Source organism: Daucus carota, chromosome 8, assembly GCF_001625215.2.
Source record: "Daucus carota subsp. sativus chromosome 8, DH1 v3.0, whole genome shotgun sequence".
NCBI classification, from domain to species: Eukaryota; Viridiplantae; Streptophyta; class Magnoliopsida; order Apiales; family Apiaceae; genus Daucus; species Daucus carota.
In genome coordinates, this window is record NC_030388.2 from 11,326,185 (window position 1) to 11,352,867 (window position 26,683).

The following is a 26,683-nucleotide window of genomic DNA, read 5'->3' on the forward strand; positions in this document are numbered from 1 at the left end:
GAACATCTGGAACACAGAATCACTGCCATCAGGGAAAGCAGAGACCTGAATGAGATTTCTCTGGAAAGACTCTACGGAGTTTTGAAAACTTATGAACTGGAGCAAGTTCAGAGTAAACAGAGATATGGCTGGGGTAAAACACAGAACCATTCGAGAGCTCTAGTTGTTGAGTCACCTGTACTGGAAGAAAAGAAGAAGGATGTTGTTGTTCCTTCTGAGACTACTCAGGAATTTGTTGTACCTGAGATGGGTCAGACTGCTTCTACCAGTGGTGATGAAGAGTTCTATACAATGGAAGAGCTGGAACAGTTAGAAGATCAATCTCTATCACTGTTTGCCAAGAAGTTTGGAAACATGAGATTCCGGAAGAACCCTTCCTATAAATACAAACCTACTGTTAGTAAGTTTCAGAAGGGAGGCTATTCATCTTCTACAAGTAAAGGAGGATATAAAACTGGGATGGTGGACAGAAGCAAGTTCAAATGCTTCAATTGTGGTGAACCTGGACACTTTGCAACTGAATGCAAACAGCCCAAGGTTCAAGGAAAAAGAAAAGATTCGTATGATGAGCTGAAGCAGAAGTATGATGCACTGGTTAGAAAGCATCATGGTACTTCTGGAAGTCAAGGTTTCAAAAGCAAGTCTTATCTGGCAGAAGGCAAAAGCTGGGATGATACAGATAGTGATGAAGAGGAGCAGCTAGGGAATGTTGCTTTCATGGCTACTACTGGATCATCTTCACCTCCTCCTGCTGGAAGCTTTCAGGTAGATCCTACATGCCCTAAACTGTTTATGCAATTAGGACTTGAAAGAGATGATGCTATTAAAAGGATGAAAGCTGCTAATCTTAAAATTGATACTTTAGTCTTAGAAATTCATGCTTATAAAATGAATGAGATGAAAGTATTAAAACCTAAAATAGAACAATTGACTATGGACTTAGGATTACAATGTGCTAAAGTCAAAGTTCTAGAGAAAGGTGAGATTGCTTTAAGACTTCAGCTAGACGAAGAGAAAGTGAAATGTAAAGCCTTTAAGGATGCCTCCTTGATAGTCAAAGAACTCAATGATAAACAAGAGATCAAGAGAACTGTTGGAATAGGCTTTGACTATAACAAATCTGTAGGTAAGGCTAGTAACATTACTCCTTTTAAGAAGAGTGCTGAAGAGAGAGGGATTCCTTTTGTTTTGAAAGATTCCCTTAAACCTTTGTTTAAAACCTCAGAAGCTGAACCTCTTTTAGAGACTCCTGTTGTCATTAGATATGAACTAAAACAGGAAGACCTTAAAATGAAAGAGAGTAATGAGATGAGAGATGAGATTCTGACAAACCTGAAACCAATTAAAGTGAAAGGCAATGTTAGGTTGCCTAAAGCTGGTTTAGGTGTCAACTCTGAGAGAACTAAATTCAACAAGCCCAATAATTTTGTTAATAGTAAGAACAAGAACAATAGATGTCATTCTACTGAGAACTTTAAATCTGATAATAAGGTTAGAGTAGAATCTATTGATGTTCCTACTACTGTGACTGATACTTCTGTTGCTCCTGCTTTTGATGCATGTCATAAATCTTGTAGTGTTGATAATTGTATGACTTGTGCTTTCAATTTGATGTCTGCTTATTTTAAAAATTTGCATGCTAAAAATGAAAACACATCACCTAGACAACACACAAACAACAAGCATGCTAGATCAAAGACTGCTAGTCCTTCTCACAAGAGAAAGGAGACTTATGTTCCAAAGCCTAAAACCAAGGTTTATAAGGCTGTTGTTAAGGAAGTAAGTTCAGTCAAATCTGAACCAAGTATCAGTCCAAGAGGCTCTGTTGTATTACCTGATAGAAATCAGTTCTTTAAGACTGCCGGACCCAATCAAGTGTGGGTCCCAAAGACTGTCTAATCAAGTTGTCTTTTGCAGGGTGCCAGTGGAGTTGTTCGTGTTACCTGGGTGCTTGACAGTGGAGCGTCAATGCACATGACTGGCAACAAATCCCTGCTGGAGGACATAAGAGAAGGAGCTGGCCCTACAGTCAGTTTTGCTGATAATAGCAAAGGTCGTACTGTGGGATATGGCAAGTACAAAATTGGGAGGATCATCATAGAAGATATTGCAATAGTTGAAGGACTTCGACATAATCTCCTGAGTGTCAGTCAATTCTGTGACAAAGGTTATTATGTTCATTTTGAAAAGGAGATATGTATCATCAAACATATCAAGGATAAGCGTCCTTCACTATGTGGCATAAGGAAAGGCAATATATTCGTAGCTGATTTGTCTTCAGGACCAGGAAACGAAGTTCACTGTTTCTACGCCAAAGCGTCTGCTGAAGATAGTTGGTTATGGCATAAGAAGCTCTCACACCTCAACTTCAAAACCATGAACTCTCTAGTCAAGAGAGATCTAGTGAGAGGGTTGCCTTCCCTGGAATTCTCAACTGATGATCTTTGTGAAGCTTGTCAGAAAGGAAAAGCGAAGAGAGCATCTCACAAAGGCAAAACCATCAATACCATTACAGATCCACTTCATTTGTTGCATATGGATTTGTTTGGCCCCGTGAATGTTGCATCTATTGATGGAGGAAGATATGCCTTAGTCATTGTGGATGACTTCTCGAAATTTACTTGGGTTTACTTCCTCTCTTCCAAGGATGAAACTCCCCTGACAGTAATTGATCATATCAAGTTGGTTGAGTTGGAAAAAGGTGTTCCTGTAAAAGCTGTAAGATCAGACAATGGAACTGAGTTTAAGAATCAAACTCTAATCAACTTTTACTCTAAAAAGGGAATTAGAAGGCAGTATTCAGCACCAAGGACTCCTCAGCAGAATGGAGTCGTCGAAAGAAAGAATCGTACACTGATTGAAGCTGCAAGGACTATGATTGCTGAATCAAAGCTTCCACTGTACTTTTGGGCTGAAGCTGTGGCCACTGCTTGTTATACCCAGAATAGGACTTTGATCAACAAGGATCATATGAAAACTCCATTTCATTTGTATAAAGACAAGAAACCATATGTTAAACATCTTCATGTCTTTGGAGCCAAGTGTTTTGTTCTCAAGGATGGTGAAGAGAACTTGAACAAGTTTGAACCAAAGGCTTCTGAAGCAATTTTTGTTGGTTATACAAATAATGCTTATAGAGTTTTTATAATTGATACTCTGTCAGTGAAAGTTAGTGTCAATGTTACATTTGATGACACTAAACTTCCAAGTATACAATCTGCTGATTCATCTGAATCTCTGAAGTTTGACAACTATCCAGATTCTGATTCAGATGATGATGTTCCACCTGAGGTTGCAACAGGAGATGACAACAATGATGATGATCCAGGCAATGGTGGAGGAAATAGCAATAATGCTGGAGATTCCACTGATGCCAGTGGTGGATCATCAAGTCAACCTGGCAACAACTCAGGGGGAGCTGATGGATCAACTAGTCACACATTTCAGCTTAATGATAATACTGCTGAATCATCAAGGACACAACTTCCAAGGGAAAGGATTTGGAGCAGAGATCATCCCTTTGATTTGATTATTGGTGATCCTGATGTTGGTGTAAGGACTAGAAGTGCTACGACAAATGAATGTCTATTCTCTGGGTTTCTATCTCAACTAGAACCAAAGAAAATAGAAGAAGCACTTGCTGATCCTGATTGGGTTCTTGCCATGCAAGAAGAACTCAATCAATTTGAGAGACAAGAAGTCTGGGCCCTGGTTCCAAGACCAAAAGGAAAATCTACCATTGGAGCTAGATGGGTCTTCCGTAACAAGTTAGATGGTGATGGCATTGTTGTAAGAAACAAAGCCAGACTGGTTGCAAAAGGTTATTCTCAGGAAGAAGGAATTGATTACGATGAAACCTATGCTCCAGTTGCTCGTCTTGAAGCCATCAGAATATTTCTTGCATTTGCTGCACACTCCAACTTCAAGGTATATCAAATGGATGTGAAAAGTGCATTTCTGAATGGAAAGCTAGAAGAAGAAGTATATCTGGAACAGCCCCCTGGCTTTGAAAATCCAGAGTTTGCTGATTTTGTATACTTCCTATTCAAAGCTGTCTATGGACTCAAGCAGTCACCAAGGACATGGTATGACACTCTCTCTGAGTTTTTAATAGAAAACAACTTTACTAGAGGTGTCATAGACAAAACTCTCTTTTACAAATTGCATGATAAAGATATGATATTTGTACAAATATATGTTGATGATATTATATTTGGTTCTACTAACGATAACTTGTGCAAGAGATTTGCTAAGTTGATGCAGAGTAACTATGAGATGAGTATGATGGGTGAGCTGTCCTACTTTCTTGGTCTTCAAGTAAGCCAAAAGGAAGATGGAATATTCATTTGCCAATCCAAGTATGTCAGAGATCTTCTTCGGAAGTTCAATCTAGAAGACTCTTCACCGGCAAAGACACCCATGGCCACTGCCACAAAGCTTGACCAGGATAAATCTGGTAAGAAAGTTGATATCACAAGCTATCGTGGTATGATTGGCTCTCTACTTTATCTTACTGCAAGTAGACCAGATATCATGTTTGCAACATGTTTGTGTGCTAGGTTCCAAGCTGATCCTAAAGAATCACATCTTATAGCCGTCAAAAGAATCTTTAGATATCTTAAGGGTACACCTGGTTTAGGTATTTGGTACCCTAAGAATACTGGTTTTGACTTAACCGGCTATACAGATTCTGATTATGCAGGATGCAGGATTGATAGGAAGAGTACGTCTGGAAGCTGTCAATTTCTAGGACGTCGGTTGGTTTCCTGGTATAGCAAGAAGCAGCACTCTGTGTCTACCTCTACTGCTGAAGCTGAGTATATAGCTGCTGGTAGCTGCTGTGCTCAGATCTTGTGGATCAAGAACCAACTGAATGATTATGGTGTTGTAGTAAACAAAATTCCTATATTTTGTGATAATACAAGTGCCATAGCCATTTCCAACAATCCGGTTCAACATTCAAGAACCAAGCACATTGATATCAGGTATCATTTCATTCGAGAACATGTCATAAATGGTACAGTGGTGTTACATTTTGTACCCACGACTGAGCAAATTGCTGACATCTTCACGAAACCACTGGATGAATCCACTTTCTCTAAGCTGGTTTGTGAGTTAGGGATGTTAAATATGACATAGTTCTCTTGTATATATTTTTCATATGCATTATATGTTTTTGTATATTTTTGTGAATTTTCTGTATAATTATATCTATTTTATTAGATTTTATATGATTTTCTGTATATTATCTGATATTATTCTAATTAATTATGCATGCCTGTAAATTAGTAAATGATTTTCTAAATGCTCATACACTCCCCTGTAATATTCTCTAGGCATTTAGATAATTATTTGTAATTATTTTGTATTTTTCAAAATTAATTAAGTATAAATATTTGATTTTAAGTTAATTCATTTTATTGAATTAAAGTTAAAGTCGTAAATAGTTATATTTAACTAAAGTTGAAATTTACAAAATATTCGTGTATTATATACTATTGTTTTTATTATAGTTTTTTTAGTTTAATTGCAAAATGTTTTATCTTTTAATATAATCAAAAATCCTATTATTTTTATTTGATTTTCGGCAAGACAATGGTTTTGTCTACAATTAGGCTCGGCAAGACAATTAGATTGTCTTGCTGAACCGGTTTTTCACCGATTTTCAAACAACTCGGCAAGACAATCCCATTGTCTTACCGAGTCTGTCTTAAGTCAGTTGTCGTATCAGTAAGACAATCAGATTGTCTTACTGACACAGCCTTTTGTCTGTTATACTTGGTCTCGGCAAGACAATTTTGAATTGTCTTATCGAGACTACTCTCCCGTTGTCTTACTGCGTACGTGTATATATATATCTACAAGACAATCGTGCAAGACAATTCGATTGTCTTGCTGATCCTACTTCATCTTCTCCATCTGCCCTCTCCTATACACGATTTCCGTTCATTGTTTTTCAAGTTTTATCATCAAAAACTTGCTGGGTTTGGTTTTTACAAGCTTTCACGCTTGCTGGTTACTCGATTTCGTCCTTGTTTAAACGAAACTCTGCCGGATTTTAGTCAGATTTTCGCCGAAGTTTAGTCGATTTTTAAAGCTCTTCGACTGAGTTTGTACTGTGGATTGACTAGAGTTCGATTAATCTGTGTTATTCGTGTGACCTTCGAACTGATTTGAAAGGATTTGGAGTTAGGGTTCTTGGTTAATTTGGGGATTTTCTCAATTAGGGACTGTTTGGCTGATTTTGTGAGTTTGTGGTGTTTGAACTTAAGGGAGTGTTTGGCTGAGTTGGATTATTTGACTAAGCTCCATTTTAATTAATTAACTTTTAATTCGAGATTATTCTAATATTTCGAATTAATAATTAATTAATCAAGTTTAATTATTAATTGAACTTTGCGAGATAATTGAAAATTAATCTTTTATTTGAAAATTTCTCGCTTAATTCAATTTTTAATTACTAAAAATGGCCGGAGAATTTGAGATTGCTGAGACCAATTATTGTGCTAACCTAAACTACGAGGATTGTTCTGATCGTTTCAAGAAATGGATTCGCTTTCTGACTCAACAAAGTCTTGTCAGTACTGCACTAACCGCTGATGTTCCTATTCAAGTGCAACCACTCTTCGACTTCTACTCTAATGCCGTCAACTCTACAACTCTCGAGAATTATAAGTTGATTGGTGATCTACCAAATAGACGAAGGATTGTTATAACTGTTGATGATGTGAACAGAATTCTAGGGTTTCCAAGGAATAACTTTCAAGTGGAACCAACCAGTGCTGAGTTAACTCAATTCTTCCAAGACATCCACTACCAGGGACAGATTTTTCTCCCTAGAATGTCTAAAAGCAAATTGAAGGCTGAATGGGATGTCTTCTTCGATACTTTGGCAAAGGTATTTGCTCCAACTACGAGGCAGAATTTTCACAATATATCTTCCATGCTACAAATCTTTGGATTCTCCGTGGCTTACAATCGTCGAATTAACTTCGGGAAGATATTACTAAAGGAGATTATCAGAAAAATGGGTTCTGTCTCTCAGAGATCCATTCATGAAAATGACAAAGTGGAGTGTCACTTTCCAAGGTTCTTAATGCTATTCTTAAGTGACAAGATGAATGATGCTGATAGAGCAATGTACGTTGATTCTGCAGTGGTGCCCATTCTAAGAACTTGCACCAAGATTCAATCAAGACTTGCTAATCAAAAGAAGCATGAGAATGTGCCTCTTGTTGTGACTCCTTACATGTTGGAACAGTTTAATGTTCCCCTTCAACCTGTCCAAGTTCCTCAGCCACTACAACAACAACAATATCAACCGGATCAACCTGAACTTCAAGATAACCAACCTCAGGAACAATCTCCTCCTCACAACTTCCAACCACTTCAACTTCTACAAGATTATCAATCATCCAGCCAATCCTCACATTACTCTCCCTACAACCCTCCTTATAATTCTCCACAACAATCACCTCACCAATCATCATACAATTCTCAACACCAATCTCCTCCACAATACAACTTCTTCCCAGACCAACAAGCCTCCATTCTTCCCTCTCAATCTGAACCAATACCTTCACCTACACATCCACATACCATTCCTCCACCACAATCCACCTCTCAGCCTCTGCCTGCTGATTCTGCTATCAATCCAGAGCTACAGGACTTCAGGACAGATTTACAGGTAGCTCAGGTACTTTCTAATCTCACTGATACCTTTAATATTGATATTGCAGATTTTGATTGTGATATTGGATTTGATTTCCAGACTCCCAGCATTGAACCTGTCAACACCCAGGTTCATAACCAAGCTGACGTTTTCGTTTCAACAACTGATTCTTCGTCAAACACATCAACCGACACTACTCAAACACCAGTTGTTCGAAAGGTAGCCCGGAAACGGAGTGGTAGTGCAATTCTGAGAGAACCCGCAGCTCTGTCTCATAAGAAGCAAAGGGTGGCAGAACCGGAGACAACTGCAGCCGCATCCATTTCCTCCCAAAAGGATTTGGACACTGACATGGTAAATATACAGTCTCTAGATTCATTCTCTCCACAGAATGCATTTATTGAAATTGGCCGTCCGACCGCGGTATCCTGTAAAGAGTCAAGCACGCAACTAGCACTCACGCTAGTTGAACCTTTGTCTTTTGATTCTTCACTTAGAGAGAGCACAGATATTCAAAAAATGTCATATGAAAAACTTTCTGATCAATCTTTCTTTTTGGATCAGGCTATACTTGGCAACCTGCAAGTACATCCGCCTTCACAGGCATCTGAAGGACAATTTGTTCCTTCACAACCTACAGTTCCATCTTATGGTACTATGGTTGTCTATACAGGTACTGGTGACGGTGTGACAAACACGAGTGAAATCAGGCAAACACCGAGCGAAACACATGCACGAGAGGATAGTGATAAATCTTTGAGTGTTCGTGAGGTGAGTGCACACACCAACACTGATCTGTTACAGGAACAATTGGCTGCTATGAAAGCTGAGATTTCAAGGTTGAATGCTGAGAATGCCAGATTCAGAAGTGAAGAGTTGGTGACTCTACAGGAAAAAGTTGTTGATCCTTCATATTCTTCTCTCAAACAGGAATTAGATGCTCATGTCAAGGGTATTCATTCTAGGATGGACAAGTTTGATCAATCTCAGGAGCTCTGTCTGACAAAGCTTGGAAACTTGGAGCAAACTCTGGCTCAAGTTATTCATCACTTAAAGCTTAATCCGTCAACAGCTCAGTCCACTCCAGAGGATCCCTCAACTAAGGGGGAGAAGGATAAGGAAGATAAGGACAAAGATGATCACAGCAATGCTGGTGATAGGAGTAATAAGGATGATGCTGACAGGAGTGATAAGGGTGGAGAAAGAGCAAGTGGCAAAGAAACTTCTGAAGCTGATAAAAGCTATAAAAGGTCTAAAGGCAAAGAACCACTACATCAATCTGAAAATGTCTTCAACACTGACAATTATGATGATTATCCCAAAGACATGGATGATGATGACGTATTCGATGCTACCTATCGTCAGGCTGAAGAAGAAGGTAAATTTGATGAAAGCTATTTGTTTCAGGAAGAACCTGTTGATCCTGAACACGAGGAGAATGTCAGGAAGTTCAAAGCAGAAAATGAAGCCAGGAAGCGTAAGCTTCGTGATTATCAGAAACTTCTGGAAGACAAGTTGATCACAGAGGAACAAATCAAGATTGAAAAGCAAAAAATCTATGATGCTGCGATCAAGCAGAAGAATCTTGAAATTAAAAGAAAAGAAGGAAAAGGCTGGGACATTGCTAGGAGAATATTCAATGGACCTCAAAGGGAAACTTTCGATGATAAGAAGTTCTTATCTCTGATATATGACCTTCGAGAGGTGAACCCTGATGAGGATGTGTTTATGCATGCCTTTGCCTTAGAACTGGAATATGTAACTACTGCTGTTAGGGGACTGCTAGAAGAATGGGAGCTGATTGTCTACACACGGAGAAATGGTTCATTCAGACTATCTGTCGAATTTCTCAAATCATTCTCCGTATCTGAGCTCTGGGTACTTCGCAACAAAGTCAAGCGTTGCTCAAACTTGAATGAACTTCTTCGTGACAAACTGTTGGATTGTGCTGTTTTCAACAGTCCTCAGGTTGTTAAGAACCCTTACTGTGTCAAGTTTGTTCACTTGGAAATCCTCTGCACTGTCTATTTAAATGAAGAGGCTTTGCCAAAGTACCCTGCCAAACGTCTGGCTCTAGCATCCACCTTACTAAGGACCAAGGGCTTCGCATCTAAAGCCAAGTCTGATGCTGATGATGTAATCTCATCCTACTGCACTCGAAGAAACATTTCTCAATACTTTCGGAGGATGAAGGGTGTAACAAAATCTCAGCCATCTGACTTCCGTGAAGACCCTGTGGATCTGGAAGTTCTTCACCAGCTAGCTCTGGCTCGTGAAAGAAAGAAGCGTGGAGAATCCACTGCAGCTGAAGAGCCTACTCAGAATGAGCCTTCTACTCCAATTATTCACTATTCTGATGCTGAAGAAGGAGAAGTCACTCATTCTGAGTGAATAGATTGATTAGGATATTTGTTAGATATGTTCAAGGAACATCCTTTTGTAATCTATTTGTGATCATGGTTTAATGTTTAATGCAAGCCATAAACTTTTGCTATTTACATTCTATTGTTTAAATCTTTGTCTTATCTGTTAGTTGAGTTATCCTCTAGGAAATTTGCATGTTATGTTAACAAACAAATAGGGGGAGATTGAAAGGCATATGTTCAGCCTATTTGTATTTAAAGAGGTACAACTCAACTCAGATAAGAAAGCTCAGTAAATAGCAAGTCATCGGAATCAGTACGAAGAACGTCAAATGATTTATGGAAATCATATGTCAGATAAGTTCCAGGATGCTGCTGCACGCCACTGAAAGAAGTTCATTAATATGTTCAAGCCTCAGTGCACAAATAATCTTTTGTGGCACGTCCAGGAATTCAGAAGACATAAAGTTTCTATACTTTATTTCATCAGAAGATTCCATTTAATGAAGATGTACGTACAAGACGAAGACTCGACGAACTAACCAAGTTCTTATTGTTTATTTGACGAAGAATATTTGATTTAACTAGATACAGATGAACCAGACAGTACATCTATGTATCAGTTATCCAAATTAAATATTTGAAGTCAAGCAGAAGTGGTAGTTCGCTCGTTCGACAAATCAAGAAGAAATTATTCAAGTTTAAAGAAGACCGGAAGTTGTTCTACTGAAGATTGTGTGATTAAATATTTTAATAGACTATTATTTCACTTCTCAAATAATTATATTAATTATGTAATTTATTTATTAAATTAATTCACTCTCGAATTAATTTAATTTATGAATTTATATGATTAAATTAATTAAGTGAATAATTTTCTATTTTAATATACCATTTTATTTCTTTATTTAATCACAAAAATCACCTCAGCAAGACAATTCTGGATTGTCTTGCCGAGTGGATTCATCATGCTTCCAAGACAATTCTTCATTGTCTGCATTAGCCTTGATTGAATCAGCAAGACAATCTCTAATTGTCTTGCCGATTCATTTCAATGGTGTGCAAGACAATCCTTGAAGATTGTCTTGCCGAAGGCATGTGTAAGTCTGCAAGACAATCTGTTTGTCTTGTCTTGCCGAGAGACACACTTCCAGCAAGACAATCTGTTTGTCTTGTCTTGCCGAATGCTTAAGGTGTGCAAGACAATCCTCCATTGTCTTGCCGTTTGTAGTGTTTGTCTTTCTGACAAAGGAATTGTCTTCCCTTCCCTTTTGATTGTCTTACTGACTTGGTTGAAGCTTGGTAGACAATCTGAGATTGTCTTCCCTTGCCCCTTATTGTCTTGCCCAAGCCTAGATTGTCTTACCCTTCTTGTAATTGTCTTTGCTAGCTTGTAATTGTCTTGTCTAGTGATTGTCTTGCATGTACAAAGCCTTGCCTATAAATATGGCTTGGTTTCTTCATTTGAAAGTGTTCATTCACTTTGTATTCAAAGCATTTGTAAAGCTTTCAAGTTGTTAGTAACTTGCTTGTTCGTTATATCCACAGTTTTCTGTGCTTTGATAACCCGGTTGTTTTAATCACTAAATCTAGAATATACCCTGTCGAATTTATTCTACGAACTTTAGTGGACATTAAAACTGAACCATATTAATTATATAACGACTTCAAACATTGTTATATTAATTAATTATAATCTGATTAACAAATCATATTCAATCAGATTCACTTCCGCGACGATTTGGTACTGATTGTATTCAACCCCCCCCTTCTACAATCATATCTGGACCTAACATACAACATGACTAATAAAAATTGTTTAGGAATTAATAACCAAGAAGCATTCAAACACAAGTGAAAACAACAATTAAAGAGATTTAGTAAAGAACCCATCACCAAATCTGATGTAAGAACATTATATTACATGTGGTTCACGCTTAAAAGAACTAATGATTAAAATAGAATCATAACATCACTAAGGTTTTGCGGCAGAATCCTATTTACATAGATTTTAAGAATTTAAATCTAAATACATGTTTTTTTTATCGTTGTGTGTGTTCAAAAATAATTTCAAAATATAATACATAAATAAGATATTTTTTTCATGTGCAGTTCTGCTGCGGAACCTTAAATAATACCAGAAATAAACTATGGTTATAAGGGTTGTGTGGCTAATGTTCTATGTGGAACATGACCCTATATATATTTAACATATTGGCAAATTTTAATTTGATTAGATTTTTCTAATTTCTTTTATTCATAAGTCGTATAAATATTTTATTGATTATTCTGTCTTAATTAAAATTCTTAGTTGGTTTGTTGTCGTTTCTGTGAGATTATTCGGAAGAAAGTGATCGGCATGGTAGAGGATGGATAAAAATTTGGAGAATGACTAATGTTGTTGCGTTATGCCAGTTTTTAATTCTGATAAATGCTTTAATATTTTCGAAATAAAGGTGTTATTATCTAAAATTTCAGAAGAATTTTTTTCTTATGATACGTGTAATCTTGTTTACGATATGTAAAATTGGTTTGACATATGTTATGTCCAAAAATGAGCATGGCTCTCGGCAGGGCTATAATCAGATATGGATCACGAAGGTGGGCTTGTCCACCTCTATTTATGAAGGTCATCTCTCACCGATTTGGGGAGGAGGATTGGGCCAAGAATATTGGGCTCGGTAGTTGTTCAGAATTGAGTCCCTTGGGATCATCGTTCCATTAGGTCGCCTCATTGGTGAGCTCCCACTGGTTAGAAAATTTATGAAGACTTAAGGGGGACTCGATAGGGGTCATCATTCCTAGGGGTCATCGTGAAGATAGAACAGTGAGCCTAGGGCCTCACTACCTCATGGCCTCATTATTCTCGGGGGTCATCATGGATGAAGACTATAAGCCTGAGGGGTCCTCATCCTGTGGCTCACTCTCCATCTAGGCCTCAAGACCTCATTTTTTGAACTATAAGTTTGCCTCACTGGAGAGGTCACATGCTTTATTCTACCAAGTCCTTTGGGCTCTCATTATCAGGGCTACACCCTCTACTTCGGGTTACATCACCCCATAAGATAATGAATGGGCTCCCTCGCCCCATAGAGTATGTACGGGCTCCCTCGCCCCATATGAGGATGATGAAGACATGAAGGCTTGTGCCTGGACCTGGTTGGGCCCACGAGTATGGATTGCAAGGTCTTTACCTCCGCTTATTGGATCATTATCTACATTCCGACCCGCTCCATGACAGCCTCTTGCCATATGGGCCTAGGCCATGCGAGTACGAGCCTCTTCTGACGGCGGCCCTCAAGGTCTTACAGATCTGGGCCCTGATGGACCGGATTCAGTGGCGGAGCCAGGAATAAAAATCAGGGAGGGCCAAAATAAACTAATTTTTTTTCCTAACTACAAGTAGAAAAGTGCAAAAAAAAAAAAGAGTCATAAACAACATAATTCATTACAATGACCTGTTTAAAGTGCTCCCCTGCGAGATTTCATATTCTAGAATCTTTGAAGTACCTCTTCAGTCTTTACGCTTAAGAAAATGTCTCGCTCAATATATGCTACCAAGAGATCATTTAACCATTCATCCCCAATCCTATTACGAAGCCGAGTCTTGATAATATTCATAGCAGAAAATGCTCTTTCCAGTTTCCACTCCAGCTGTTGCGACAGGTAAAAGCATAGCCAATTTGATAAGTAAATAAACCAAAGGATGAATCAAATGTTTTCTTGTCTCAACCATTTTTCTACCAAGTTCCGCAATTTCATCAAGATCCACAAATCTTTCATCATGTGTGACATCTTGAAAGTAGGTAGGAAGTGCCCATTCAAGTTCCATAATATGAACCGGTGAGAATTCAAACGGATACAATTTTGCAAAATTTACCAATCTCTCCTTGTTAAATGCAGAAATGAGTTTTGAGGATCAAGACATGACATACCGAAAAGTAATTCAGTACCAATTTCATCAAACCGGTCATTTAACTCTTGAACTTGTCTTTCCAAAATATTTATGAACATGTCATTGCGGTAGTGGTGTAGATTTGTTAACACCTCGGACTTGCGTAAAACTCGTCTAGGATCAACAAAACTTGAGCTCATATCAACAACAACAACATTATGACTCTCACAAAATGAAGTAACCTCTTGTAAAAAAAATTCCCATCCATCTATTCTCATAGATCTTAACATGTTTTTTGTGACATTAACAAGATTCATCGCATTAACAATGTCTTGATCCTTTTTTTGTAAAACACGTGACAATCCATCACTAATTCCCATTATATTTTTCATAAGATGCAAGAGAAAAATGAAGTCAAATTTATTCATGGTTGACAACATTAGTTCAGCGTTACCTCGAAGATCATGATCATCTGTGTGCTCAACAATATGCTCCAATACACTTATAGCTGGATTGAATAATCTGATCAAGCTCAATAATGTAGTATAATACGAACCCCATCGTGTATCCCCAGCATGCTTTAAAGTTGATTCTTGATTCAGTCCCTTTCCAGTGGAAATCTGACCAGTACAAATACCTTCAATCACTTCAGTAGTTTGTTTATCACGAAGCAAGTCTTGGCGTTTACATGATCCGGCAACAACACTTGTAATGGTATTAAGTTGTGTAAAAAATATTGATATCTTCCGATGTTTTCTCACTTTACCAACAAGTGCTAGCTGTAACTGGTGAGCAAAGCAATGCACAAAAAATGCACAAGGATTGTCTTTCAAAATCAATCTCTTCAAACCATTAAACTTTCCTTGCATATCACTAGCTCCATCGTATCCTTGTCCACGTATCCTTGCTACCCTCAGTTGATGCTTCTGCAGCAGCTCCTCAACACCAAATTTAAGAGACAAAGAAGTAGTATCACCAACATGGACAACTCCAAGAAAACTTTCCACTATGCATCCATTCTTATTAACATAACGCAAGAGAATAACCATTTGTTCCTTAACAGAAATATCACGTGATTCATCCACTAGAATAGAAAATAAGTCATCTCCAAGTTCACTAAGAATAATCTTGGTAGTCTCAACAACCATTGCATTTACCACATCCTTCTGAATATCAGGAGAAGTTAGCTTGTTATTATCAGGAGCTTTATCTAAAACAACCCTTTTGATTTCTTCATTATGATCAGCAAGGAATTGTAAAAATGTGAGAAAATTACCCTTCTTGTTAGACTCCTCAGACTCATCATGTCCCCGAAATGCCAATGTTTGACTCAAACACAACCGAACAACGTCAATTGTTGCAACCAAACGAGTGCGATAATCAAGTTGACATTGAGTACTCTGATTTGATAGTGCAAGTTCTATATGTTGATTTTGATTCATCAGATCTTGCCAAGCTTTAACACACTTTTTGTGAATACTATTTGGATCCTCTCCAACATGTTCACTGAATTTTTTCAACGCCTCCTTCCAATTAGTAAACCCTTGAGTGACAAACACATCACCACCACTCTGGCCTCCACGCTCGGGTTTGAAATGATAACAGCATAGACAATAAACTGAATCCTCGGAAACACTGTACTCTAGCCAACTAGGATGTTCTTTGTACCAATTTAAAACCAATCTTCACTTTTTAGTCCCAAACAATCTCCAAGGAAATATTATATTCGGTTGGCAAGGTCCCTTCTGCAAATAAAACCTTCTGACCTTCTCTCTGTCATTAACATGGAAGTCATAAATACTTTTTCTCTTTGCGGGATCAATCGAAAACTCATCCACATTCGATTCCTCACGATTTTGTTGGCGATTATGAAGGGACTCACATTTTCGGATTGAACTGAAGGAATTTCATTTTGCAACATGGACTGATAATATCTCTTCATAGCTGTCACAAATAGATTAATAAACACCCAATTAACCAACTGATTATTATTTGTTATTATGAATTAAAAGTAAATAACTTCCTAATTAAACATCACAATTCACAAATCACAGCATTATAAATCAAAAATAATTAATTTTCTAAAATCTTATTACAAATACACAAAAAAATACTAATCTGAAATTACCTAAAAATTAGAATGAACTTCCGGAATTGGAAGAATCAAGAATGAACCTAAAAATTTGAATGCTCCGGTGCTTTTTAGTTTGTACTCGTCACTCACTCTGTCTTCACAAATCACAAATTAGGTATTGTTTTCTTTCCTAATGTTTTCATTTAATTTGCTACTGCTCTCGCTTGCGGCTTGCTTGTCGCGTGGTTTTGTTATTTGATTTGTGGGCCTGAGGTTTCAGGACTAATGCGGATTGGGCTAGCCTAGCAAAATCAAAAACAAAAAATTAAAATTTTTTGGCCCAATTCCAAGGAGGGCCTGGACCTACCCTGGCCTTAGTGTGCCTCCGCCACTGACCGGATTGACACTTAGTCCATGCTAAAAAGTTTGACCCGAAAGAACTACGTGGTAGTTTGAACCCCTATAAATAGGGTATGTATGCCTCTTGTGTCTCATAACCTGATTCTTGCTAAGAATCGCATGAGAACATTTTATCTCTTTTTTAGGAGGATCAAACACAAGATCAGCTAAATCATCCATCACTTCTCATCCCGTATTCTTCGTAGTTCCTTCCTACAATCACTCAGATACCCACGTCTGTGTTAACTAGTTTCTCCCGTTAACAATATACTTTTCTTTGATTAGAATAAAAAAGAAAATGTTATTTAGCAAAAGAAAAAGAAAATGTTAAATTAGACTATGGGAGTCAAAGTAAAGACTAAAGAAAGCGAGTGAAGTCTTAGTAGACGGCTTGACCTAACTAGTTAGCAGGCACCAACTCAACTCGCCCTTCCAAACACAAACTAGAATATACCAACGTATCATATGTTCCCACGTAAGCCACTGTAAGTGGGTCCCACCCTTTGAAAACCCAAGTATAAGTACATCGTATCCTCCTCCGCATCAACCCTTTTCAACCTCAAGCCGTTTTCATCCGGCTTCGAGGCAAAAAACACACACACTTCACACACTAAGCCCCCAGATCTACTCTTCCTCTTTCTCAATGTAAGCTCTCTTTTGTTGATGTTCATGTTTGTTTTATCATGTTGATAGATGCTTAAGTGTAAGGTTCTTGATTTTACTTATAAGAAATATTGATTTGTGTAGTTGAGGCCAGTGATTTATTGTTTCTTGGGATTTTCTTGGATTTATTTTGAGATTTTATTTGATGAGATATTTGAGAATAAGAACAGTGAGAATGGTGATTTAGTGATTTATGTAGCTCAAATGTGTGATTTCGATAAGTAATTGATAAATTAATACCAAGTACCTGTTAAAGCTAAACAAATTTGTTTCCAGCTGTAAAATTGTGTATCTGAAGTTTGTTTTCTTTTGTGTTGTTGCATTAGATGGTGTCTGATGCGAGTAAGAAGAAGGTAGCTCAGAAAAAGGCAGCTGCAGCTGCAAAAAGGGGTGGAAAAGCGGCTGCTGCAACTAAGATTGCCAGCAGTAGTAGTACGGATAATCTGAGCAATGGAATGGATGCTCTTCAGATTTCGGACCGGACTTGTACTGGTGTGCTTTGTTCACATCCGTTGTCTCGAGATATTCGTGTGAGTATTTTCAATCCGTTTCGTTGTTTGGTTTAGTACAAGCTAAATTAGGCCAATATGTTGTTGTAATAGGTGATTTGTGTATTAGAATGGTATTTTTGGTTTGTAGTGAAAGATTACCCTGTATTTGTGTTAAACTATACTGAATAACAGTTTCTAATGTACTGGTTTGTTGAATAGTCAATCTTGTTGTGTCAGCATAATGTTTCTTTGGTAATTGCTAGAATTTGTTTTTCTGAAGATTTATAAATATTTGATTGTTGTTTATGACATTTTTCCAAGAAACTCTTAGGCTGGAAAAATCTTGAGATCTTAATGACTTTTAGAATGAAATATAGTTGGGTGGTGGGGTGGGGGGGTGGGGGGATGCGGAGTGTAAGTATCTTGTAATTATCCCCTCATATTTGGACGCTGCGTATCCTTTATTAGAGTTTCATGTATGCGGGGAGGGAAGTGAAGTTTTAGAACATATGATTATTGGCCAAGTTGAAGGAGGGAATAATCCCTTTTAATTGATTTTCTTTGTTTGAGATACTACATTTGCAGCTGTTTATTGTCAAATTTATCTAGCCTACAAACTGAGGATTTAACGTCTGCATTGATATGTAATAGTTCGTGATTTATAGTTGGGTCACGCTGGAATATGATCCTATAATTTTGCTAAATTCTTGATAGTTGGTAATGTACTGGTTAAATGGTTGGTTGAGTAGTGCATCTTGTTATGTCATTTTAGTGCTGCTTTGGTGATTGCTAGAATTTGTTTATTAAAGGATTTTATAAAATCGCACAACTCCTTAAGCAGAGAACACTTTATGTGAAAAAAATATGCGTCAGTTCCAGGATTAAATCGGGACTGACGGGGCTCGAACCCACAGCCTCCTTATGTGTGTTTTCTGAAGTTGCAATGGTGGATATAAGCACCTTATATTTTCTATCAATAGGAGTGTCGCCCAGTCAATATCTAATTAATTACTCTTAGCTTCAGGCTTCAACATATTTCTTACTTACTGGCATCCAGGAGATTTATTATCTTCAGATGCCAATAAAATATAAGATAATTTGGATTTAGAGTTTCTCAGGTTTCAATGTTAGCTCATTGTTTCTAGACGGGCACCAAGACAAGTACCTGAGAAGGCAAATATATTCATATACGATGCTCTATTATAAGTTTCTTTTAGGTTCTAGCAAGTGAATATATTCAATTAAACTTAGCCTTGTTCTTATATCATTACAAAAATGAAGGCCACAGCAGTTTGGCGGTTATCTTTATTGTTGTTTTGCTCTGTGTTTTTGTTTGCCATAGATATGCTGATGTTAAATTAATGAGTATTGACAAGTCAATCTTCCTTCCTTTTTTTGCAGATAGAGTCCCTGTCCCTAACCTTTCATGGGCATGATCTTATTGTTGATTCCGAGCTGGAACTTAATTATGGCAGGTTTATTTTTTGTGAATCAGAACATTATTTTATATTTGCATGTTCATTTGATTATTTAGATTTGTGCTGAAGTGCAAATTATTTTCCCCTTCATTAGACGTTACGGTTTGCTCGGGTTGAATGGCTGTGGCAAATCAACTCTTCTTACATCCATAGGGCGTCGAGAACTTCCAATTCCTGAACACATGGATATATTTCATCTCACAAGGGAGATTGAAGCTTCTGATATGTCTTCACTTCAGGCTGTGTTAAATTGTGACGAGGAGAAGTTAAAATTAGAGAAAGAAGCTGAAGCCCTGGCTGCCCAGGTCTGTACTTTAATAAGAATATTAGTGTTGGCATCTGGGACATTTTTATAAGGGACGAGTTAATAATTTTCAGTTTTCATCTCTGAATATAGGATGATGGTGGAGGAGAAGCTCTTGAGCGCATATACGAGCGCTTGGATGCAATGGATGCCGCAACTGCTGAAAAACGTGCTGCTGAAATTTTGTTTGGTCTTGGTTTTACCAAAGAGATGCAAGCAAAGAAAACCCGGGACTTCTCCGGTGGATGGCGTATGAGGATTGCTTTAGCACGTGCCCTGTTCATGAACCCAACTCTTTTGTTGCTTGATGAACCCACTAATCATCTTGGTGAGCTGATTTTGAAACTAGTTCAGTCGTAGTTGCTTTTCAGCTTGATTCTTTTTCTATTGCTTGTACTTTTCTTTCTCTCTTAGATTGACTATAGAATTTTAGTTTAGTTACAGCTACTTGCACAACTCCTTGAAATTACATGACATATATGATATTCTCACCATCTCACATTCTAATGTGGCCCATTAAACTTCCCATAAACAAGATCTTCAATCTGTGATAATAACTTGTGGAATTCTTTAGCTGTATTTGCTGTTGTGTACATGGCAACTACTTTGTAAGTTGGTAGGCATTGGTGGGGTTTGATACATATTTGCATTACTGTAATGCCTATATGTAATATATTTAAGTTACATTGAGTAAATATCTTGTCAATATGAATGGGTAAGATATTGAATCACAAAATATCTGTAAGCATACTGTTTGTCATGTGAAAGGCACAAACACTTAAAGCACCTTGTCTAGAAGCCTTAGAAACTAAAAGCTTTGGGCGAAGTGGATGTGCTGGATCCGGTTTGTTCACTAGTTTTCTTAAGACCTTTTCCTCGCAGTACATGTTGCCACTGAGAAACTCTTTAGTTTAATATATTACCGATTCCTCTTGAATGGTAACTCACCAAGGGTGATGTGTGTACTTATTTAATGTTTGTTTTAGATTGGTATATTATTGCTCAATCTATTACATGGTTTAAGTTGTGCATTCAGATCCCTTTAGTTGAAGATTTTCTGGCGAGTGCGAACCTGTCTTTTTATCTTTTAGAAATGTTGCTAATATGAGCCCTTGACCCTGTTTTATATCAACAGTTGCATCTGTTATAGTTCTTGGACCATTGTTCAAATCAATTTTTTTACAACATTTGATGTACTATTCTGATGAGTTGCTATAATCTATATACAGATTTAGAAGCTTGTGTCTGGCTGGAGGAGATGCTCAAGAAATTTGATCGAATTTTGGTTGTGGTTTCTCACTCCCAGGACTTCCTGAATGGTGTCTGTACAAACATCATACACATGCAGAACAAACAGTTGAAAATGTATACTGGAAACTTTGACCAATATGTTCAAACCCGTTCAGATCATGAGGAGAACCAGATGAAGCAGTACAAGTGGGAGCAAGATCAGATTGCTAATATGAAGGAGTATATTGCTAGATTTGGACATGGGTCAGCCAAATTAGCTCGCCAGGCACAGAGCAAGGAGAAAACTTTGGCAAAGATGGAACGTGGTGGGCTCACACAAAAAGTGTCTAGGGATCAGGTTCTGGTGTTTAGATTTGTTGATGTAGGAAAACTCCCGCCACCAGTTTTACAGTTTGTTGAAGTTTCATTTGGCTACACCCCAGATAACCTCATCTACAAGAACATTGACTTTGGGGTGGACCTTGACTCAAGGATAGCTTTGGTTGGGCCCAATGGTGCTGGGAAGAGTACACTCCTAAAGCTGATGACAGGTGATTTGGTTCCGAATGAGGGCATGGTACGTCGACACAATCACTTGCGCATAGCACAATATCACCAGCACTTGACTGAGAAACTTGACTTGGAGCTGTCGGCTCTTGTTTTTATGATAAGAGAGTTCCCAGGTAATGAGGAAGAGAAGATGAGGTCAGCAATCGGGAGGTTTGGACTAACAGGTAAAGCTCAGGTGATGCCAATGAAAAACTTGTCAGATGGACAAAAGAGTCGTGTGATTTTTGCATGGTTGGCATGGAGACAGCCCCAGATGTTGCTGCTGGATGAGCCAACTAATCATTTGGATATCGAGACTATAGACTCGCTTGCTGAGGCTTTGAACGAGTGGGACGGTGGCTTGGTTCTTGTTAGCCATGATTTCAGGCTCATAAACCAGGTGGCTCGTGAAATTTGGGTGTGTGAAGATCAAGCTGTGACCCCATGGGCGGGTGATATCATGGGATTTAAGGCGCACTTGAAGAAGAAAGCTGGCCTATAAGATTGAAGGGGTTAATGATGCTTGATATATATATAATTATATATTTTTTCATCAAGGTAACAATGCTACTTTGGCTTACAAGTTGCAACCATCAAAATGCAGTTTTGGAGTTAATACGGATTGTGTTTTTTCTCTCACGACAATGATGAAATTCTAGGAACAGCAAAAAACTGTTCAAGACAATATATTATGGAGAAACAGTCGTGCTGTTCCGTTGTTTATTTACCTGATTAATATTTTTTTAGCTTAGTTCACATATTATCAGCAGCATTCTTGCATGTAGTCTTTGGTTTGGGCCAAGAAATATACTTGAGGGGGGTGTGATGCCAATGTGAAACCTATGTATCTGGTCATTTATATTTGAGTTATACACTCGAAGCAGTCATAGTCGTTATTTTTTTTGAGAGGGAATGAATCTCAACAAAATGTTCTGATGAATCAATTGAAGTAATGCTTTTCTTTAAGAAAGTTTATCATTTAATCTTCGGATATTCAAGATTACAGGAGAAATTTAGATAATAAGCTTTTAACAAGAAAGACTAGTTTTCGATATTTCTTGAAATATAAGTTCCAATATGTCACAAATTATGAATATATATATTGTAGACATTATATTCACTAATAAGACAATAATATAATATATATTTTTTATAAAAAAATAAAGTCCAACCGAAGAAATTCCTTTGGTAAGAGCATCTTCAAGGGTAATCCCTATATTGGATACCTAAAATATAATAAAATAATGGATACCTAAAATATAGGTAAGCAAAAAAGTTGTTTTACTCCAATGGTATTACCTATACATGTTACCTATAATTTAAAAATTAGTATTTATTCAATATTTAAGGTTGAATTGTAGTAAATATATGTTATATTATAGGTAATATTGATGATGTGGCATTATAGGGGTTGGCTTTTTGCTCCCTCAAATAAGGGGATGAGTTTTCACTCTCCTAAAAATTTTAAGGGATAGGGAGTTGCGTTGGAGGACTGACTTTTGATCCTAACCCCTAAATCTTGTCCACCTAGACCAAATATGAGTAAGGAGAGCTTGCATTGGGGTTGCTCTAAGACACCTATTTTAAACATAAATAATAATAAATTATATTTATAAATAAGTACCATCAAGCATGGTACAACAGCCATTAATTATAACACCCATGTATGGTACTAATTGCCTCTTAGACGCCCAATAAAATCATCAGTTATGAGTCTTATAGTTATGACCATCATAAATGGTACTCCCTCCGTCCCACCCATTTCTTATCAAATGGGTTGGGCACGGAGGTTAAGGAATATGTATAAAATAGTGGAAAATAGGAAGAAAAGTGGGTAAAGTGGTGGGACTCATTGATTTTTAATGTATAAAAAGAAGATAGTGAAGTAAAAGTAGTGTGAAAAGGAAAGAAAAGTGGAGAAGTGGTGGGACCCATTGACTATTTTTGGTAAGTTTTGAAATGTAAAGAATTGGATGGGACACCCCAAAAAAGAAAGTGTAAAGAAATGGGTGGGACGGAGGGAGTACCAAACAGTGGTCGCAAGTAATATTATTTGACATAAAATTTGCATATGATATTTAAACTAATAAAGATTATTCTTGAATTTAGTACATATATCTAGGTCAGTTCCACATATAACCGCTTAAACTTAGAACATTAGAACCATATTAATAGTCATTAAATGAAGGTAATTTAAATATTTGAAATTAAACATATAAATGTGTTTTAAAATAGTACATATATAAATATACATGTCTTCAGTCAATGCACATTCCTAATTTAATGAAACTAACCATATTTGATCATTCTAACAATAAAATTAGTACTACAATTTAATCCTTAATTCATATATTTCAGCAGTGTGATAAAATGATATATACAAATTAATTCATTATACTGTTGCAAAATCATAATATATGAATAAATTGAATATATTTATATTGATTTTATTACAATGTTATCTACATATACTTCCAACATACGAAGAGCTAGAGTGTGTATGTTTTGATTTTTTTTATTATTATTTATATGTAGTGCAGCAGAATCCCGTGTTTTGTAATATCATATGTATAGTCGTAGAACAACAGAATCTCATGTATTGTAATATTATATTATTAAAATTGATTGAGATCACATGTTGTAAGTTTATGGATGGCAAAAAAATCCGATCCGAATGGATATCCGACCGTTTCGACCCGAAAAGATTTTATCGAACCCGATATTTTGGATTTGAATTTGGATTTTTAGACCCGAACGAGTTTGGATTTGGATTTGGATATTAGGTATTCCGTATCGAAACCCGGTCCGAAATCCAAATCCGATCCAAACCCGAAACCCGATAAAAGATCCAAATATCCAAATACATATGTATGTATGTATGTATGTCTCTCCTGTGCATACTAATGTACTTTTTTCAGTTTAAAATATACTACTCCCTCCGTCACTATCATTTCTTTACAGTTTTTTACATTGATGGACACGCATTTTAACGCGCATATAAAACATAGTTTTATAACTTATTTTTAAATTTTTTCTTTTTTGTATAAATATATAAACATCAAATGTTTATTCAGAAGAAAAAAAAGTTCAAAATAATTTGTCAAACTACATTTTACGAGAGCATTAAAATACGTGCCGAGTCCCCGTCCCCTATATAAACAAATGAGGGGGACGGAGGGAGTAACTTATGAATAGATAAAGTACACTAACCTCACCCCATATATCTAATCATGTCAAAATTAGATCGATGTATTACTCCTATGAAATAGTAACCGAAATAGTCATGTCAAATTAGCACCAAGATTTAAAAACATCATGATAATGCCAAATTAGCCTAGCATATCATTCCACATTAGCTCAACATATTTCTTGAAAATAACCGACATATTGAATGCCTTCATTTTTAAAAATACTGCACATTAACATATAATTTATGCATATTTAATATATGAAAACAATATCATAATGGGAAAATGAACTTTTTGTCACTAAAATATTTACCTTTTTAGAAACTTGCCATTAAACTAAATATATTTTCTTTATAGGCACTAATGTTATATCTTCATTCCATTTTAGTCATCACGTTAACTACTTAACGGAAAATTCAAATTCTTTTTAAAAAAACAATTTTTTTTGACAAAAATCAGGAAAAATCTTAAAAAGGTGAAAAAAAATCACTTTTTTAAAAAAACCAAAAAATCTCATTTATAGTATACAATACTAAGAACTTTTTCTAATTTTTTCGGATTTTTTGAATTTTCTTTCGAAATTTTTAGATTTTTTTTCGAATTTTGTATTTTTTTTGATTTTTTTTTTGATTTTTGGGGCTAAATTTTAAAATAACAGTTCGGATTAAAATCTTAAATTTTGATTGGATTTACATATCATATTTCTCAGTCTCGCCAATAAAAAATTTCAAAAAAAATTATCTAAACCCTTTTATTTTCAATTATTTATATTTGTTTTCTTATTTATAGTACAAAAATCTATTCATAATTTGAAGTGGTGATTTTACACTATAAATGAGATTATTTTTTTATATTTTTTTTATAATTTTTGAATTTTCCGATTTTTTTCACTATATATGAGATTTTTTTCCTTTTTTAAGAAAAATTGACTTTTTAAAGATTTTTTCCAATTTTTGTTTTGTTTTTTTTGAATTTTCTGGATTTTTTCTTATTTTTTTTAAAAATTGAATTGTCAGTTAAGTAGTTAACAGAATGACTAAAATGGAATGAAGATATAACGTTAGTGACTATAATGAAAATACATTTAATTCAGTGATGATTTCCAAGAAAGATAAATAGTTTAAATGTTTAATGATAAAAAAATTCATTTTTCTATTAATTTATGGGAAAATAGATTTTTTTGCCACTCAACTTATTGTGTTTCTAGAAACTTGTCACCCAACTAAACTTTTTTTCCTTTTACTCACTCATGTTAGGTTTGGATTTTTTTTTTTTAGCTACCAACTTAGGTTCGGATTTGATTACTAGCATTATATGATAATTTTATTTGTCACTAAACTTATTGCATCTTTAGAAATTAAACACTCAACTATAATTTTTTTTTATTTTACTCACTAATGTTAGGTTCATTTTTTTTTGTCACTGATGTTAATTAGGTTCGGATTTGATTATTAGCATTGCATTAATTCCGTGCAACATTATTAAAATATAGTGGTAGTCTGCAATATTTTGATGATTTGGGATACGTCTGTGTCTTTATATATAGTACTTTTTATGTCTCCAATGTCGTTTACCTTGTGTGATAAGAATTTTACACGCATTTTATTACTTTTAAAAGATGTAGTTTCATAAATAATTTTACTTTTTCTTCCGAATAAAAATTCAGCGTTTGAATTTTTACACACAAAAAAAAAATCACAAAAATAAGTTATGAAACTATGTTTTATACGAGTCTTAAAATACGTACTAAGCCGTAGAAAAAACTGTAAACTAATGAGAGCGACGGGGGGAGTAATAATAATAAAATGATGCATTATAGAGGACAATCATTGAAAATTAAGTTAACCTCTCTATTTATTTATCTGGAAAATTGTAATAAGATAAAGTTATTAAAATTTATGAAAATAAATTTGAGAGATAGACTGAGCTAGTCGATTGAAATTTTAATAGCGAAAGATGATGTATCATATCACTCAATTACACTTTATCATATCAGGGAGAGTGAATTGTTTGAAGTAATTGATTTCATATTCATGATTTATTGAATTTTTAGAATTCTAATTACGTTTTATCCTGGTTTTAATTTTTCATCGGGTCATTTTATATTATTATTGTTATATATAAAGATTCACATCATCAAAATATTACATTCTATCACTATGTATAAATGATGCTACAAAAATTATTATAATGTTAGTAATCAAATCCGAACCTAAGTTGGTGGCTAAAAAAAAATCCAAACCTAATATTAGTGAGTAAAATATAAAAAAAATTAGTTGGGCGACAAGTTCCAAAAACACAATAAGTTGAGCGGAAAAAAAAATCTATTTTTCCTTATTTATTGAAATTACTCTTGATCGACAGCGAAAGCCATCCG

At 35.9% G+C, this 26,683-nt stretch overlaps 2 protein-coding genes across 2 annotated transcripts; one reads left to right on the plus strand and one right to left on the minus strand.

Moving 5' to 3' along the window:
* Nucleotides 1-13,627: 13,627 nt before the first annotated feature.
* On the minus strand, nucleotides 13,628-16,583 carry LOC108198171 (uncharacterized). Its single transcript, XM_064083699.1, has 4 exons — nucleotides 16,486-16,583; nucleotides 15,689-15,826; nucleotides 13,971-15,580; nucleotides 13,628-13,830 (listed from the first exon to the last, which is right to left on the minus strand). Exons 1-4 carry the CDS (start codon nucleotides 16,581-16,583, stop codon nucleotides 13,628-13,630), a joined length of 2,049 nt encoding a protein of 682 aa, XP_063939769.1.
* A 246-nt stretch (nucleotides 16,584-16,829) lies between these two features.
* On the plus strand, nucleotides 16,830-21,876 carry LOC135148357 (ABC transporter F family member 1-like). The gene is made up of 6 exons (XM_064083218.1): nucleotides 16,830-17,048; nucleotides 17,393-17,596; nucleotides 18,959-19,032; nucleotides 19,130-19,340; nucleotides 19,433-19,667; nucleotides 20,569-21,876. Exons 2-6 carry the CDS (start codon nucleotides 17,393-17,395, stop codon nucleotides 21,618-21,620), a joined length of 1,776 nt encoding a protein of 591 aa, XP_063939288.1. The 5' UTR covers nucleotides 16,830-17,048; the 3' UTR covers nucleotides 21,621-21,876.
* The last annotated feature ends 4,807 nt before the right edge of the window (nucleotides 21,877-26,683 follow it).

Bases quoted from the DNA above. Each gene is read 5' to 3' on its own strand.
- LOC108198171 (XM_064083699.1), bottom strand. From the start codon at position 16,583: ATGGATGATTTAGCTGATCTTGTGTTTGATCCTCCTAAAAAAGAGATA. The intron at 15,581-15,688 runs GTTTTATTTGCA...AGAACATCCTAG, and splicing joins GACAGAGAGAAGGTCAGAAG to TTGGCTAGAGTACAGTGTTT. The intron at 13,831-13,970 runs GTATGTCATGTC...CCTACTTTCAAG, and splicing joins TGGTACTGAATTACTTTTCG to ATGTCACACATGATGAAAGA.
- LOC135148357 (XM_064083218.1), top strand. From the start codon at position 17,393: ATGGTGTCTGATGCGAGTAAGAAGAAGGTAGCTCAGAAAAAGGCAGCT. The intron at 17,597-18,958 runs GTGAGTATTTTC...CTTTTTTTGCAG, and splicing joins CGTTGTCTCGAGATATTCGT to ATAGAGTCCCTGTCCCTAAC. The intron at 19,668-20,568 runs GTGAGCTGATTT...ATCTATATACAG, and splicing joins TGAACCCACTAATCATCTTG to ATTTAGAAGCTTGTGTCTGG.